The sequence below is a fragment of the Ornithorhynchus anatinus genome, chromosome 3 (genome assembly GCF_004115215.2).
Source record: "Ornithorhynchus anatinus isolate Pmale09 chromosome 3, mOrnAna1.pri.v4, whole genome shotgun sequence".
NCBI classification, from domain to species: domain Eukaryota; kingdom Metazoa; phylum Chordata; class Mammalia; order Monotremata; family Ornithorhynchidae; genus Ornithorhynchus; species Ornithorhynchus anatinus.
In genome coordinates this window covers 11,649,368-11,664,735 of record NC_041730.1, presented here as the reverse complement: position 1 = coordinate 11,664,735, position 15,368 = coordinate 11,649,368, and the positions used below count along the sequence as shown (strand labels likewise).

Sequence of the window (15,368 nt, the reverse complement as noted above, 5' to 3'; positions counted from 1 at the left end):
CAGGACCCCTCAACTGCACGAGTGGGGAGTAACGGGCCCCGCCCACGGCCAATAAATGAAAGGAGAGACACTGAGCATGCTATTACCCACGGTTTATTGAGCATCAACGGGACTCGCGCTGCCGCACAGAGATTGATTTCTCTGTCACACTTCCACGCCCTGAGAGGGGGCGGCCTGGATTTTCCACACTCCGCTCCTCTGGCTGACTGCGTGTGGCGAACAGAGAGGAATTTCAGCGGGTCGGGTACCAGGGGCAGAACCGATGGCGGGAGCTGGATCTCATGATCTTTGGGCCTGGGATTCCTTGGATTTTAGACTCGACCCAGGAAGGAGGTGGCTATTCCCAGAGGGCATTGGGCTTCATTCAGGACCTATTTCATTGCCCCCATATCTGGGTCCTTTAATACTCGTTTCAGGAAAGGAGGAGCAGGGCAAGCTGAATGGAAGCATTCATTCATTCAATCACCTTACTGAGCGCTTACTGTGTGCAAAACACTGTACTAAACGCTTGGGAGAGTACAGTTCTAGTGGCCTAGTGGAAGGAGCATCAGAGGACCTGGGTCCTAATCCTGGCTCTGCCAACGGCTTGCTGTGTGACCTTGTGCAAGTCACTTAACTTCTCTGTGCCTCAGTTCTCCTGCTCTTCCTCCTATTTAAACTGTGAGGCCCATGCAGGACAGGGAATGTATCCAACCTGACTTGTATCTATTCCAGCGCTTAGAACAGTCTTTGACATAGAAGAAGCACTTTTTAAAATACCATGAAAAGAAAGCTGTGTGACCTTGGGCAAATCACTTCACTTCCTGGGCCTCAGTTATCTCACCTGTAAAATAGGGGATTAAGACTGTGAGTCCATGTGGGATAGGGACTGATCAGCTTGTATTTACTGCAGTGCTTAGTATAGTGCTTGGTATATAGTAGGCAGCTAACAAATACCATAAAAAAAGCGTTTTGGCCCCTGCTGCCCAGCTAGCCAAAGTCTGAGGCTTTCATTTCCTTCTCCCCGGGCTGTGGCTCTAGTCTATCTCAGAGCTTCCAGGCGGGAGGGAAGGACCTGGCCCCGATTGGTCAATCTGCTTCTCCGTTAGGAGATTTTCTGGTGTCTTTCTGGGCGGAGGCACGTCTCAGGTCAGTGACGGGAGACCATTGGGACGCTTCCGTGGTTGGCTTTCGGCCTGGCAGGGGTGGCCACCCAGAAGTCCGGAGCTGGCCAGAGGCTGGGCTGGAGAGTCCTTGTGGGCAAGGAACATATCTACCAACTCTGTTAGACTGACAGACTCCCCCAAGCGCTTAGTACAGTGCACACAGTAAACACTGAATAAATACCATTGATACCATACTACGTGCCATGCTCTTTACTAAACTCTGGGATAGATATAAGCTAATCAGTTTGGACACGGTCCCTGTCCCACCTGGGGCTCACAGTCTTAATCCCCATTTTATAGATGAGGGAACTGAGGCACAGAGAAGTAAAGTGGCTTGCCCAAGGTCACCCAGAAGACAAGTGGCAGAGCCAGGATTAGAACTCAGATCTTTCTGACTCCCAAGCCTGCAGTCTATCCACTAGGCCACTCTGCTTCTCAATCAACCACTGATTGATTGAAAGATTGAGTCTGGGCAGTCTGAGACTGGCCTACGGGCTCAAATCTGCCACGAGTGTCTGGAAATCAGCTCATCTGTAGTCTCTCCTGAGATGCCCATTCAAGGTTCAGTGGGGCAGTAATAATAATAAAGGATTTCATTAAGCACTTACTATGTGCCAAGCACTGTGCTAAAAGTACCAGAGAAGATACAAGATAATCACATTAGAGTCCTTGTCCCATAAGGGGCTCACAGTCTCAGAGGGAGGGAGAGCAGGGATCTTCCAGCGCTTAGTACAGTGCCTGGCACATAGTAAGCACTTACCGAATACCATAATTTATATTATCATCTTACTCCCGTTTCACAGATGTGAAAACTGGGGCTCTGACCTTTCATTCATTCATTCAATCGTATTTATTGAGTCCTTACCATGTGCAAAGCACCTTACTAAGCACCTGGGAGGGTACAATACAACAATAAATAGACACATTCCCTGCCCAAAAGGACCATCTTGCCCAAGGTCACCCGGCAGGCAAGAGGTGGAGCCGGACCTAGAACGTACATCTTCTGGCTCCCAGCCCCGAGCTCTTCCCACTAGGCCCCACTGTGGTAGGTTTAAAATGAAGAAAAGGTGGTAAACATATGAAATTCAAGACCACACGTATATAGGCAGGAGATTTAGTATGACCGTCTTGTGAAAGCGAGGAGAGGTGTGGCTGAAGTTGTGGGTGAGCAGTCCACGATGGGAAAGATAGAGCAGTAGAGAGGAACAGCTAGGACCACTGGGTGAGGGTGAGAGATGGGGAGGTCCACCACAATCATGTGATGCGCTCCTAAGGGACAACTACCATCCAGTTCCTCCCACCATCCAGCTGACCCTGCCAGGAACAGAACACTAAGCTGGAGAGCTCACTGGCCTCAGGTGGTCCTAAATATTTAACTAGTTCCGCCGAGTCCTCGCCCACGTCCTGCCTCTGGCCTGGAATGCCCTCCCTCTTCAGAGCCGAGAGATGAAGGCACTCTCTACCTTCAAAGCCTTATTAAAGGCACATCTCCTCCAAGAGGCCTTCCCTCTCTTCCCTCAGACAAGCAGCGTGGCTCAGTGGAAAGAGCATGGGCTTTGGAGTCAGAGGTCATGAGTTCGAATCCCAGCTCTGCCACTTGTCAGCTGTGTGACTGTGGGCAAGTCACTTAACTTCTCTGTGCCTCAGTTACCTCATCTGTAAAATGGGGATTAAGACTGTGAGCCCCACGTGGGACATCCTGATTCCCCTGTGTCCACCCCAGCGCTTAGAACAGTGCTCGGCACATAGTAAGCACTTAACAAATACCAACTTTCTTCTTCTTCTTCCCTGGCTGGGGCCTCTTTTTGTATTCTCCCACTCCCTTCTGTGACCCCCTTGCCTTGAGAATTTCACCCTTTTTTCCATCCCACCCTCCGCCTCTCAGCACTTTGTGTATATATTTGTTATACTGTACTTTCCCAAGCGCTTAGTACAGTGCTTTGCACACAGTAAGTACTCAGCGTGGCGTAGTGGATAGAGCATGGGCCTGGGAGTCGGGAGGTCATGGGTTCTAATCCCCGCTCCACCACTTGTCCGATGTGTCACCTTAAGTGTAAGCAAGGCACTTAGCTTCTCTGTGCCTCAGTTCCCTCATCCGTAAAATGGGGATTAAGACTGTGAGCCCCACATGGGACAGGGACTGTGTCCAACCTGAATATCCTCTATCTACCCGACTTCTTTTGATGCCTGTCTACTTGTTTTGTTTTGTTGTCTGTCTCCCCCTTCTGGACTTTGAGCCCGTTGTTGGGTAGGGATTGTCTCTATCTGTTGCCGAATTGTACTTTCCAAGCGCTTAGTACAGTGCTCTGCACATAGTAAGCGCTCAATACGACTGAATGAATGAATGAACAGTGCCTGGCGAATAGTAAGTGCTTAACAAATACTATTATTATTATTAATGCTAATAATAAATACGATTGAATGAATTAATATTTGTAACTCATAGAGAAGGAGCGTGGCTCAGTGGAAAGAGCACGGGCTGGGGAGTCAGAGATCACGGGTTCCAATCCCGGCTCCGCCACTTGTCAGCTGTGTGACTTTGGGCAAGTCACTTAACTTCTCTGTGCCTCATTTACCTCATCTGTAAAATGGGCATTACGACTGTGAGCTCCACATGGAGCTCCACCTGATCACCTTGTATCCTCCCCAGTGCTTAGAACAGTGCTGTGCACAAAGTAAGCGCTTAACAAATGCCATCATAATAATTGATTTATTGATATTAATGTCTCTCTCCCCCTGTAGACTGTAAGCCCATTGTGGTCAGGCAATGTGTATACTAACTCTATTTTAGACTGTGAGCCCATTGTTGGGCAGGGACTGCCTCTATCTGTTGCTGAATTGTACATTCCAAGTGCTTAGTACAGTGTTCTGCACGCAGTAAGCGCTCAATAAAAGATTGAATGAATGAAATATTTTACTTTCTTAAGCGCTTAGTATAGTGCACACGATAAGCTCTCAATAAATACGATTGACTGAATGGAAAGATGAATGTCAAAAGCTAATTAATTTCCCTTTCAGTACCACTGAGGCAGGGTTATTTATCAGCCAAGAGAACCAGTATACCCAGTCCACCCTCTTGTGGTAACAATCAGCTTTGCAATAAAATATTCCGCTTAAAGAAGAAGCTTCTTTAGAAGCTTCGGGCCTTGGAATCAGAAGACGGGGGAATAGATAAATATATCGAATTTGGATATCATTGATGAAAAGGCAAGATGGCAAAAAAGAGCACGGGCTTGGGAGTCAGAGGTCATGGGTTCAAATCCCAGCTCTGCCACTTGTCAGCTGTGTGACTGTGGGCAAGTCACTTAGCTTCTTTGTGCCTCAGTTCCCTCATCTGTAAAATGGGGATTAAGATTGTGAGCTTCACGTGGGACAACCTGCTTACCCTGTATCTACCCCAGCGCTTAGAACGGTGCTCTGCACATAGTAAGCACTTATCAAATACCAACATTAAGATGTTGGTTAAGGAGAAGCAGCGTGGCTCAGTGGAAAGAGCACGGGCTTGGGAGTCAGAGGTCATGGGTTCGAATCCCAGCTCTGCCACTTCTCAGCTGTGTGACTGTGGGCAAGTCACTTCACTTCTCTGGGCCTCAGTTCCCTCATCTGTAAAATGGAGGATGACTGTGCGCCTCATGTGGGACAACCTGATTAAGCTGTATCTACTCCAGCGCTTAGAACAGTGCTCTGCACATAGTAAGCGCTTAACAAAGACCAACATTAAGATGTCAAAAACTGGGGACAAAAATAGCAAGGGTCACCTGGAATGTTACTGCCCAGGTTCCAGTCCCATCGGTCAACCAGTCATGGGTACTTAGTGAGAGTTTACCATGTGCAGAGAACTGTACCAAGCGCTGGATGAGACTACAACAGAGTCTGTGGAAACAGGTTGAAAATAGTAGGCTAGGAACCATTTCGAGGGTGATGGTGGTAGGGCCTGGCTGTGACAATACGTAGGCCCCTACTGGAGGTGGAGACACCTGAAGAAGTAGGAGGAAACCTAACCTTGCAGTGTCGTGTCCAACCACCTGAGAGGGAGAGTTGATGGATCAATAAGCTGGGTGGAGCCTCTTAAATTTGAGAGAGGGCACCCTGGTGTGCATGTGCACTTTTCTTTCTCTCTCTTTTTCTCTTTCTCTCTCCCTCCCTGCTTCCCTCTTTCCTGTCAACCTACTCACCGTACCTTGATCTTATATATCTCACCCCTGATCTCACACCCTCGTCCTGCCTCTGGCCTGGAAAGCCCTCCCTCCTCACATCCAAGAGAGGATGACTTTCTTCTGCTTCAAAGCCTTAATGATGGCACATCTCCACCAAGAGGATTTTCCCTGACTATGCCCTCCTTTTCTCTTTTCCCACTCCCTACTGCATTGCCCTGATTTGCTCCTTTTATTCATCCCCTCTCCAGCCACACAGCACTTAGGTACATATCTGTAATTCATTTATATTAATGTCTGTCTCCCCCTCAAGACTGTGAGCTCATTGTGGGCAGCGAATGTACCTGTTATATTGTAATACTGTACTCTCCCAAGCGCTTAGTACAATGCTCTGCATCCAATAAGTGCTCAATAAGTACAATTGACTGACTCTCTCTCTCTCCCCTCCTACTTTCTGAGACACCCTGGTTGGTTTGCAGAATGTCCTGCCTTATGGGTACACATGCACAGAATGTCATTATTTATTATAACTGTTCTATTTGTAAGCTCATTGTGGTCAAGGGATGTATCTACCAATTCTGCTATATTGTACTCTCTCAAAGGCTTAGAACAGTGCTCTGCACACAGACACACACAAAAAAATGATTGATTGGTAATAAATACTATTGATTGAATGACTGATAAACTAAACTTCTGTGTCGAGTCCTGAGTTTTTGGGAAATGTCTGAAGGCATGAAGAACTTTTCTAAGGTATCTCCCACAGTGATAATGATAGATAAAACAGGTCTCACTAATCGCCTCACAGATAATCACCGTACCTGAGCTTGGAAGAATCACCTAGGATATCTTAGAGAACTAAGCCCAACAGGCGAGGAATATCTGCAAATGATTTCTAAGAAGCTTCACTGAAACCATTATTGGGCCTAATCCCTGGGTCCCAACTCCTTTTTGGACTTCTCCGACCCTCCACTAATGTTAGGCCACGTCTCACCTCACCAAATCCACTAGACTGCAAGTTCCATAAGGGCAGCGGTCGTGCCAACCAGCTTGGGTCGTATGCTTCTCACCCAAGTATACTCTGGAAAAGAAGCATGGCCTAGAGGAAAGAGCACAGGTCTGGGAATTGGAGGGCCTGTGTTCTAATCCCAGCTCCACCGCTTACTAGTTGTGTGACCTTGGGCAAGTCACTTAACTTTCCTGCGCCCCAGTTTCCACAACTGCAAAATGAGCATTCAATACCTGTTCCTCTAGACCGTGAGCTATTTATGGGCAAGGAATGTTTTGTTTCGTTCTGTTTTGTTTTGTTGTCCGTCTCCCCAGTTTAGACTGTGAGCCTGTTGAAGGGCAGAGATTGTCTCTGTTGTCGAATTGTACTTTCCATGCGCTTAGTACTGTACTCTGCCCCCATTAAGCGCTCAATAAATACGATTGAAAAAATGAATGTGTCTGCTATTCCTGTTGTATTGTAATAATAATTATAATAATTATATAATAATATATAATATGTGCCAGGCACTGTACTAAGCCCTGGGGTGGATATGAGCAAATTGGGCTGGGCACAGTCCCTGTTCCACATGGGGCTCATAGTTTGAATCCGCATTTTACAGGAGGTAACTGAGGCACAGAGAAGTCAAGTGACTTGCCCAAGATCACATAGAAGACAAGTGGCAGAGCCGGGATTAGAACCCATGTCTTCCTAACTCCCAGGCTTGTGCTCTATCCACTATGCCATGCTGCTTCTTCCAAGCGCTTAGTACAGTGCTCTGCCCATGGTAATTGCTCTATAAATATGATGGATTGTTCTCCCTCCTACTTAGACTGTGAGCCCCATGTGGGATAGGGACTGTGTCCCATTTAATTAACTCGTATCTACCCCAGTGTTTAGAACAGTGCTTGGCACATGGTGCTTAACAAATACCATTAGTAGCAAAATACAGTATTCTGCACACCATAGGCACTCAGTAAATACCACTGATTGAAGAATCTTCTGGGGAGGATGTGAAGACGAGCATAAAGCAGAGGAGAGGGTTTGTTCCTATGAGGCTCCACACCAGTGATGAGTGTGTTTCTCAGAAGCTGGGAAAGGCTTCACACTAAGCCACTAACTGCCAGAATAATGCTTAATGCCTGGTGATCCGCATCAAACAGAAACTCTTAATCATCAGCTTTAAAGCACTCCAATACCTTGTTCCCTCTAACCGCTACACTCCTACTATGACCCAGTCCGCACACTTCACTCCCCTATTGCCAAACTACTCACTGTACCTCAATCTCGCCTCTCTCACCCCCAACTTTCCCCCATGTCCTGCTTTTGGCCTGGAACACCCTCCTTCTTCATATCCTACAGATAATTTCTCTCCTCACCTTCAAAGCCTTATTGAATGCACATTTCCTCCAGGAGACCTTCCCTGACTAGGCCATCTTTTCCTATTCTCCTACTCCCTTCTACGTTGCCTTGACTTGTTCCCTTTATTCACACCCTCCTCCCAGCCACACAGCACTTTTGTACATATCTGTAATTTTTTTATATTAATGTCTATCTCCCCTTCTAGATTGTTGTGGCCAGGGAATGTGTCTGTTGTACTGCTATATTGTACTATTAGTACAGTGCTCTGCATGCAGTAAGTGCTCAATAAATACAACTGATTGACAGATCCATCAGTTGATCATTCGCATCTACTAAGCCCACAGTGTGGACAAAGCACTGTACTAACCACTTGGGAGAGTATACCAATTAGTATACATCAAGAACGTGGCTACCCACTCTGTTGTAGTGTACTCTCCCTAGTACTTAGCACAGTGCTCAGCACACAGTAAGTGCTCAATAAATACTACTGACTGATTGACCCTTCCCTTCAAGAAGTTTACAAGCTGTCAGCTAGAAACAGTGCTCTGTACACAGTACGCGCTCAATAAATAGGATTGAATGAATGAGAATCGGGGCAACAGACCAGACCAGAAATAATAATAATAATAATGTTGGTATTTGTTAAGCGCTTACTATGTGCCGAGCACTGTTCTAAGCGCTGGGGTAGACACAGGGGAATCAGGTCGTCCCACGTGGGGCTCACAGTCTTCATCCCCATTTTACAGATGAGGGAACTGAGGCCCAGAGAAGTTAAGTGACTCGCCCACAGTCACACAGCCGACAAGTGGCAGAGCTGGGATTCGAACTCAGGAGCCCTAACTCCAAAGCCCATGCTCTTTCCACTGAGCCACGCTGCTTCTCCGAAGCCAGTAGTGGTTTAGCAAGCCGCTGGTTGACTCGTGGACGATAAGCTGAAGAGCATCTGAAGGTACTAGAAAAGCTATCGTTGGTGATGCTTCGGCTCACATGGGGTGGGGAGTGGGGAGAAGGATGGAGCCCTGCGGTCTAGTTGATCAATGCCAGGAATTTATCAAGGGCTTTCTGTATGCAGAGCACTGCCATAGCGCTTAGGAGGGGACCATAAACTTGGTAGACATGTTCCCTGCCCTCAAGGAGCTTACAATCCCATGACCCAATCTGGGCCACTCTCACCCATAAATGTATCCCTCTTGACCTGACTGATATTTTCAGCCAGGACAATGTCCTATGGTAACTGCGTGCAATCCACCTAACCTAATTATTAGAATAATTATGGGGTTCTTTTAAGCACTTGTTAGGTGTTCAGCCCTGGGCTAGACAGATGATATCCCCTTTATAGTTTCTTGAGCTCCTGTTCCCATCCACTCCATCTCCTCCCTGGTGTGTGGAGTCTTTGCTAAATCCCTTCATGGTGGCTTGATAACATCAAGGAAAACGTTGAGCTTGCCCCATTTCTAACTTTTCCCAGAGATCAGGGAGAACCAGAGAGGAGGCTGCTGATGGTAGGGACCAATTAACACTGAGAGAGAGAGAGACAGAGACTGTGAGGGAGGAGAGGCCAGGGGCCTGAAGCCCTGGGTTGTGGAGAGGGCAATGTTTCCCAGGCCCGGGGGGAAGAGAGGGAACGTTTGTTTGTGCTCACCCCGCTGTCCGACCACTGCGGTGCCCGGCCTTCCGGGGCCTCTCTCTGCTGCGCTGGCTTGAATGTTGACCTCCCATTGGTCCCCAGCGGCACTACCTCAGGCAGCGGCAGTGGAGTTCCTCCTGGGAACGAAACACCCACCTCTGGTAACCAACCGTGGGGAGGAGCAGATTCCCCAGGGACCCAGGAGGGCCCCGTGAGCGGCTTACCTCCTCTCTCTAGTTCCCAGCCCCGGTCCCCATGGTTTCAGGCCTACTTGCCTCCTGGTCCCAGCTCAAGGAAGGTTTGGGGTTGAACACAGGATCACACTCAGTCAGGCAGCTGGCACCGTGCTGGCCTCGATGTAATAATTAATCGATCAAAATTTGGACTGTGGGCCAGTGCAGAGCACCGTACTAAATGCCTATAAAGTTTTCAGCATAGCAATAACTACGGCATTAAGCATCAGGTTACTTCTCAATGGGTAAAAGAAAACACCCCTCCAAACACACACACACGTGCACGCACAAACAGCAGTTCTCCTTGCCCCGCCTCACACCGCCACCAGCCCTTCATCAGCCGAGCCGCGTGGCTGCCATTTCCATGGAAACGGAGGAGGCCTTGCATCACTGCAGCTGGAGGTTCCCATGGCAACCTTCACGACTCGTGTGCCCGAGACAATGGCCCAGTTCCCCAGGCCAGGCGGGAGCCTGCATCACGCGGGGTGAGCACGTGGCCCCTAGCAAAGGCACTGAGGACTAGGGACCCACCACGTGAGGAGAACAGGGTGGATCGAGATCCTGGATTGCGGGGGGCTTCTCCTGGCTTGGTGGGGTTCCTCCACTGAGAGATCTACTGCCGAAGAAGACTGGGTTTCCTTCCTCCACGCCTCATGGTGTTTCAAACTGGGGCAAAATCGCCATTTTGGCAAACGGCAGTTCCCGCTGGGTCATTCCACTGGTCCTCTTGCTTCTAAAGAGAGGTGCCGCCCCACCATGGAACCTGGAGAAGCCAGGCGGGAGTGGGGACAGGCCCGGCCACCCCGAGATCTGGGGACTTGCAGGGAAGGGGAGCAGAGGAAGGTGGCCAGCCCCGGGGGGGCGGGGAGTATCCAGCAGCTGCTCTGGCCCTCTCTGTGGGTGGAGACAGGGCCAGAACACGGGCCTGCTTTCCAGAAATGGGGTGACAAAATCAACACTGTAGCCGGTCCCCCTGAGCCAAACGACTCCAGAGGCCCGCTGCCCCCATCCCCGGGACATCTCCTCCAAGAGGCCTTCCCAGACTAAGCTCCACTTTTCCTCATCTCCCACTCTCTTCCACATTACCCTGACTTGCTCCTTTTGCTCTTCTCCCCTCCCAGCCCCACAGCACTTATGTACAGCACTTATGCACATATCTGTAATTTCATTTATTTGAATTGATATCTGTCTCCCCCCTTCTAGACAGTAAGCTCGACGTGGGCAGGGAATGTCACTATTTACTGTTGTATTCTACTTTCCCAAGAGCTTAGTACAGTGCTCTGCACACAGTAAGGCCTCAATAAATATGACTGAATGAATGAATGAGGGGCCAGAGACCACCAAGACCCTGAGTGGTTTGGGCTGCCAGTCATCTGGTTTATTTGACCCAACTCATTCAGGACCGTTTTTTCTCAAGTGATTCATTTGTGCTTTCTATATGGATCTAATTAACCAAATAACAGTCCATTTCTATTTCACTTTGCATGTGTTGATCTTCAAGGTCTTGTGAAAGGAATATGGGCCTAGGAATCAGACCACCTGGGTTTGAGGCGACCTGGTCCACCACTGGCGACCAGGTCATCTTAGGCAAGTCATAACCCCTCTGGGCCTCAGTCTCCTCATCTGTTAAATAGGAATGAGTTAGGGTGGGGAGGCTTCTGTGGGACCAGGACTGAGTCCAATCTGAGGGGCTGGGATCTACCCCAATGCTTAGTACTGAGTAAACGCTTAATAAAATGCCCTAATTATCACAGATGCAATTTGATTTCATTCTCTTCCTCCATCTGTCTGGGCTAAGGCAGAGTTCTGAACGATGATGTTGAGGAAGGGGGCGAGGTTGTGGAAATGAATTTTTGGGGTCCCTGTGTGAGCCCCCCAAAGGCTCATTTAGATTTACTCCTCTTATCCTTTCCCTGCTAACCACATTCTCATTTCTCCTGCCTCCCACGAACATATTATCTCATTTCACTCTGGTCACTGGAGACACCCTGAGGCCTGGGGTGATTTATGCCTGAGGTGTTCTTGATGTTGATTAATTAATCAGGCAACAGAGAGGTGGGTGGTTTTTAACAGAAGAAATTGTGAGGAAAACATTTTGGGTTGAGTTACCGCCTCCGCATTTACAACCCCTGTTCCATCCCAGCTCCACTCCTGCCTGCATCTCCTGGGTTTTAAAAGGAAGACTTCATCCAAATTTGTCCTGGTGGGATTTGCTTGTCTTGCTCAGGACTCGGGTGGTAATTGGAGGACCAGGGCCTCTGGGATAAGCAGTCTGTGCACACAAGAAAAGTCGCTACAGATGAACCTCCCTCCTAGTGAGTTAGTCAATCATATTTATTGGGTACTTACTATTTGCAGAGCTCTGTACTAAGTGCTTGGGAGAATACGGTATAACAGACACATTCTCTATCCACAGTGAGCTTACATTCTACAGTCTTTATCAACTGGGAAGCTGGGAGTGCAGAAACCCTCATATCTCACTCTGAGAACAGGGAGTGGTGCAGGGGAAAGAAGGATAAACAATAAATATTTATTTATATTAACACCCATCTCCCCCTCTAGACTGTGAACTCACTGTGGGCAGGGAATGTGTGTGTGTTTATTGTTGAATTGTACTCTCCCAAGCATTTAGTATGGGGATTTGTGCTCAATAAATATGACTGAGGAATGAATGAACGAATAACCTGAGCTAGAGCAGAGGACCAGGATGGGAAAGGCCCACCTGGGTTCAATGGGGACTTACTAATACTTCCAACCTTTGTGATGACTTCCAGACCCACTCAAAGGAAAGAACCTCACAGGATTTGCCCTACCCACCATGGGTTCTTGCCTGTCTCTGCTCTTTTCCTCCTCCTTCCCCTTTCTCCTCTCGCCCTGGTTTGACAGGTTCATCTCTAATGAGAGAAGGGGTGGGAACTGAGGGTGGGGGGAATTGGGTGGCCACTCCGACCTTTGCTGGGGGCAGAGGGATACATCATGTCACCCTCCCACCTCCTTGCTCAAATGGGCTTCTTTAGCCCACATGGAGGCTAGGCAGCGATGGTGGCCTTGGGAAAGCATTCTTCCTGGCCTGCCCATGCTGCTACTGCCAGCCAAAGAGAAGCAGTGTGGCTTAGTGGATAAAGCACAGGCCAGGGAGTCAGTAGGACATAGGTTCTGATCCTGGCTCCGCCCCTTGTCTGCTGTGTGACCTTGGGCAAGTCACTTCACTTCTCTGTGCCTCAATTACATCATCTGTAAAATGGGGATTCAGACTCTGAGCAGGGACAGGGACTGTGTCCAACCTGACAACCTTGTATCTATCCAAGTGCTTAGTACAGTGCCTGGCACATAGTAAGCTCTTAACAAATACCATTTTAAAAAAAGGCTATCAGGAACCTGACATAGCACTGGAGCATTTCTGAGATGATCAATCAGTAGATTGATTAGTGATATTTATTGATCGCTTACCATTTCCAGAGCACTCTACTAAGCCCTTGACAGAGTATCAGACAATGGAGTTGGTAGATATGATGTCTACCCTCGAGAAGAACAATCTCGTGGAGTTGACAGAGGTTAAAATAAATTATAGATAGGGGAAGCAATAAAGAATTGCTTATAGGGATATCAAAAGGCTTAAAAGGTACCTACCCGAGTGTAATGTGATGCAGAGGGGAGGATGGTCAGGGTAGGGATAGGAAGGGTTAGTCAGGAAAGGCTTCTTGGAGGAGATGTGACTTTAGGGGAGAGTGGAGGACTCACAGATATGAAGGGGGAGAGGGTTCCAGGCCTGAGGTACAGAGAGTAGTTTGGCATTAGAGGAGCAGAGTATGTGGGCTAGGCTTTAGTAGGAGATCAGTTAAATAAGGAAGGAAAGAACAAATTGATTGAGTGCCTTAAAACTCATGGAAAGGAATTTTTGCTTGATGTGGAGGTGGATGGGCGACCATTTTTTTGAGGTTTCTGAGGGATAGGGAGATATGAACTGAATGTTTTTTCAGAAAAATGATCCAGGCAGCAGAGTGAATGTATGAACCAGAGAGAGGAGAGGCAGGAGGCAGGGAGGTCAGCAAAAAGGTTGATGCAGTAGTCAAGGTGAGACATAATAAGTGCTTGGATCAACAAAGTAATAATAATAATAATAATTATGGCACCTGTTAAGCTCTAACTATGTGCCAAGCACTGTTCTAAATGCTGGGATAGAATCAGGTTAATCAGGTTGGACACAGTCCCTGTCCCCCATGGGGCTCACACTCTTAATCCCTATTTTACAGATGAGGTCATTGTGGCCCAGAAAAGTGAAGTGATTGACCCAAGGTAACACAGCAGACAAATGGTGGAGCCAGGATTAGAACTCAGGTCCTTCTGACTCCCAGGCTCATGCTCTATCCACTAAGCCCTGCTGTGGCTCATTAAGCCACGCTCCCTCTAGCCTTTTGGCTAGATTCTAAAGGGGCTGAGAAGATAGAATTGACAGGATTTGGTGAGAGACTGAACATGTGGGTTGAATGAGGGAGATACATTAAGGATAATGCCAAGGTTAAGGGTTTGTGAGACAGGAAAAATGGTGTTTTCCCTTCCTACCCACAAGGCGACCCGGCTAAAGGCCCAGACCAGGTTGTAGAGCTGATCGCAGAGCCAATCTCTCAACCTCTACCTGCCTACACAGGCCCAGTCCTGTCCAGCCCAATCTCTAAGCTCAAGGCGTTAGGAGGCAGGGCCCACAGCAGTTTGTGCTGTTTCCCCTCTCTCTCCCCAGCCTGAAAGGTCAGGAACTAGGGGGTGGATCTGGCCCAGGTCCCACATGGGGCCAGCGGGCAGGCGGGAGGGTGTGTAAATTCCCTTTGGGGGCATTCCTGCTGCTGGTCTCCGCTGTCAGGAACCGGGTCAGCTCCTGACCTCTCAGGGCATCATCTCCTCGGACTAGCAAATGCTTCCAAAAAGAAGTAGAGTGGTCTAATGAATAGATCTCAGGACAGGGAGTCAGAAGAACCTGGGTTCCAGTTCCGCCACTTGTCTGCTCTGTGACCTTGGGCAAGTCACTTATCTGTGCCTCAGGTACCTTATCTTTAAAGACTGGGAATCCCATGCCAGACAGGGACTATGTCGAACCTGACAACCTTGTAACTTCCCCAGCGTTTAACAAATGCCATAAAAAAATAAAAGGAGCTAGAAGCGAGGAGCGGTGTTTGAGCTGCAACCCCTGCCTGAGGGTCTGAGGGGGCTTTTCTCCCACTTAACACAGAAGCACTCCAAGTGGCCCAAGGGAGAGGGATTGAGCAGAGGCCCCCGCCAACCTCTTGATGCAGAAACACAGAGACCGCACTACATGTTCCAGCCACTGAGCACTGAAGCAGGACTGCTGCGTGGGGGGATGCCTCCACCAACTGAGCTCGCTGAAAAAGGTTGAGTCTTCTTAGAGAAAAGAGAGAAAAACCGGTCTGGGCTGGGAGAGACGGCCTAATCGGCTCCCCGCCTCACCCCCCGGATCAGCTTCCTCCAGCCCGACCGTTGGCTGAGAGCCATGAGCTTTTACCCAGTGACTAGGTGCCGGGCCTTGCCACCTCAAGGACAGTTGGAGGATCAGCCCCCTCCCCCAGCTCCCACAGCCTCCACCCTGGCTTGCCCATCCCCATAATAGATCCTGGGCCAGGATTCCTTGTACACAGACAACCCAGTTCCCAGTTCCCAACCGCAAAAGACACAAGCATCCACTTGATTATGAAGGGCCCGGACAGAAGCCTAACCTTGCGGTGGCCAAATAAGTATAATAATAGTAATGTTGGTATTTGTTAAACTCTTACTATGTGCAGAGCACTGTTTTAAGCACTGGGGTGGATACAGAGTAATCAGGTTGTCCCACGTGGGGCTCACAGTCTTAAT

At 48.7% G+C, this 15,368-nt stretch overlaps 1 protein-coding gene across 4 annotated transcripts in view; it reads right to left on the bottom strand.

Annotated features, from left to right (window-relative positions):
- Positions 1–15,368, bottom strand: part of TUB (TUB bipartite transcription factor) — a 108,201-nt gene that overhangs the window by 91,767 nt on the left and 1,066 nt on the right. Inside the window, exon 1 of one of the 4 annotated variants that reach the window (XM_029060635.2) lies at positions 9,289–9,406. The exons of 2 other annotated variants lie outside the window; for them this stretch is intronic. In XM_029060635.2, the coding sequence (XP_028916468.1) occupies positions 9,289–9,365 (77 nt within the window). In that variant the 5' untranslated portion in view covers positions 9,366–9,406. Of the gene's footprint in view, positions 1–9,288; positions 9,407–15,368 lie in introns of those variants that run through there. One more of the 4 variants, XM_029060640.2, reaches the window with a different exon arrangement.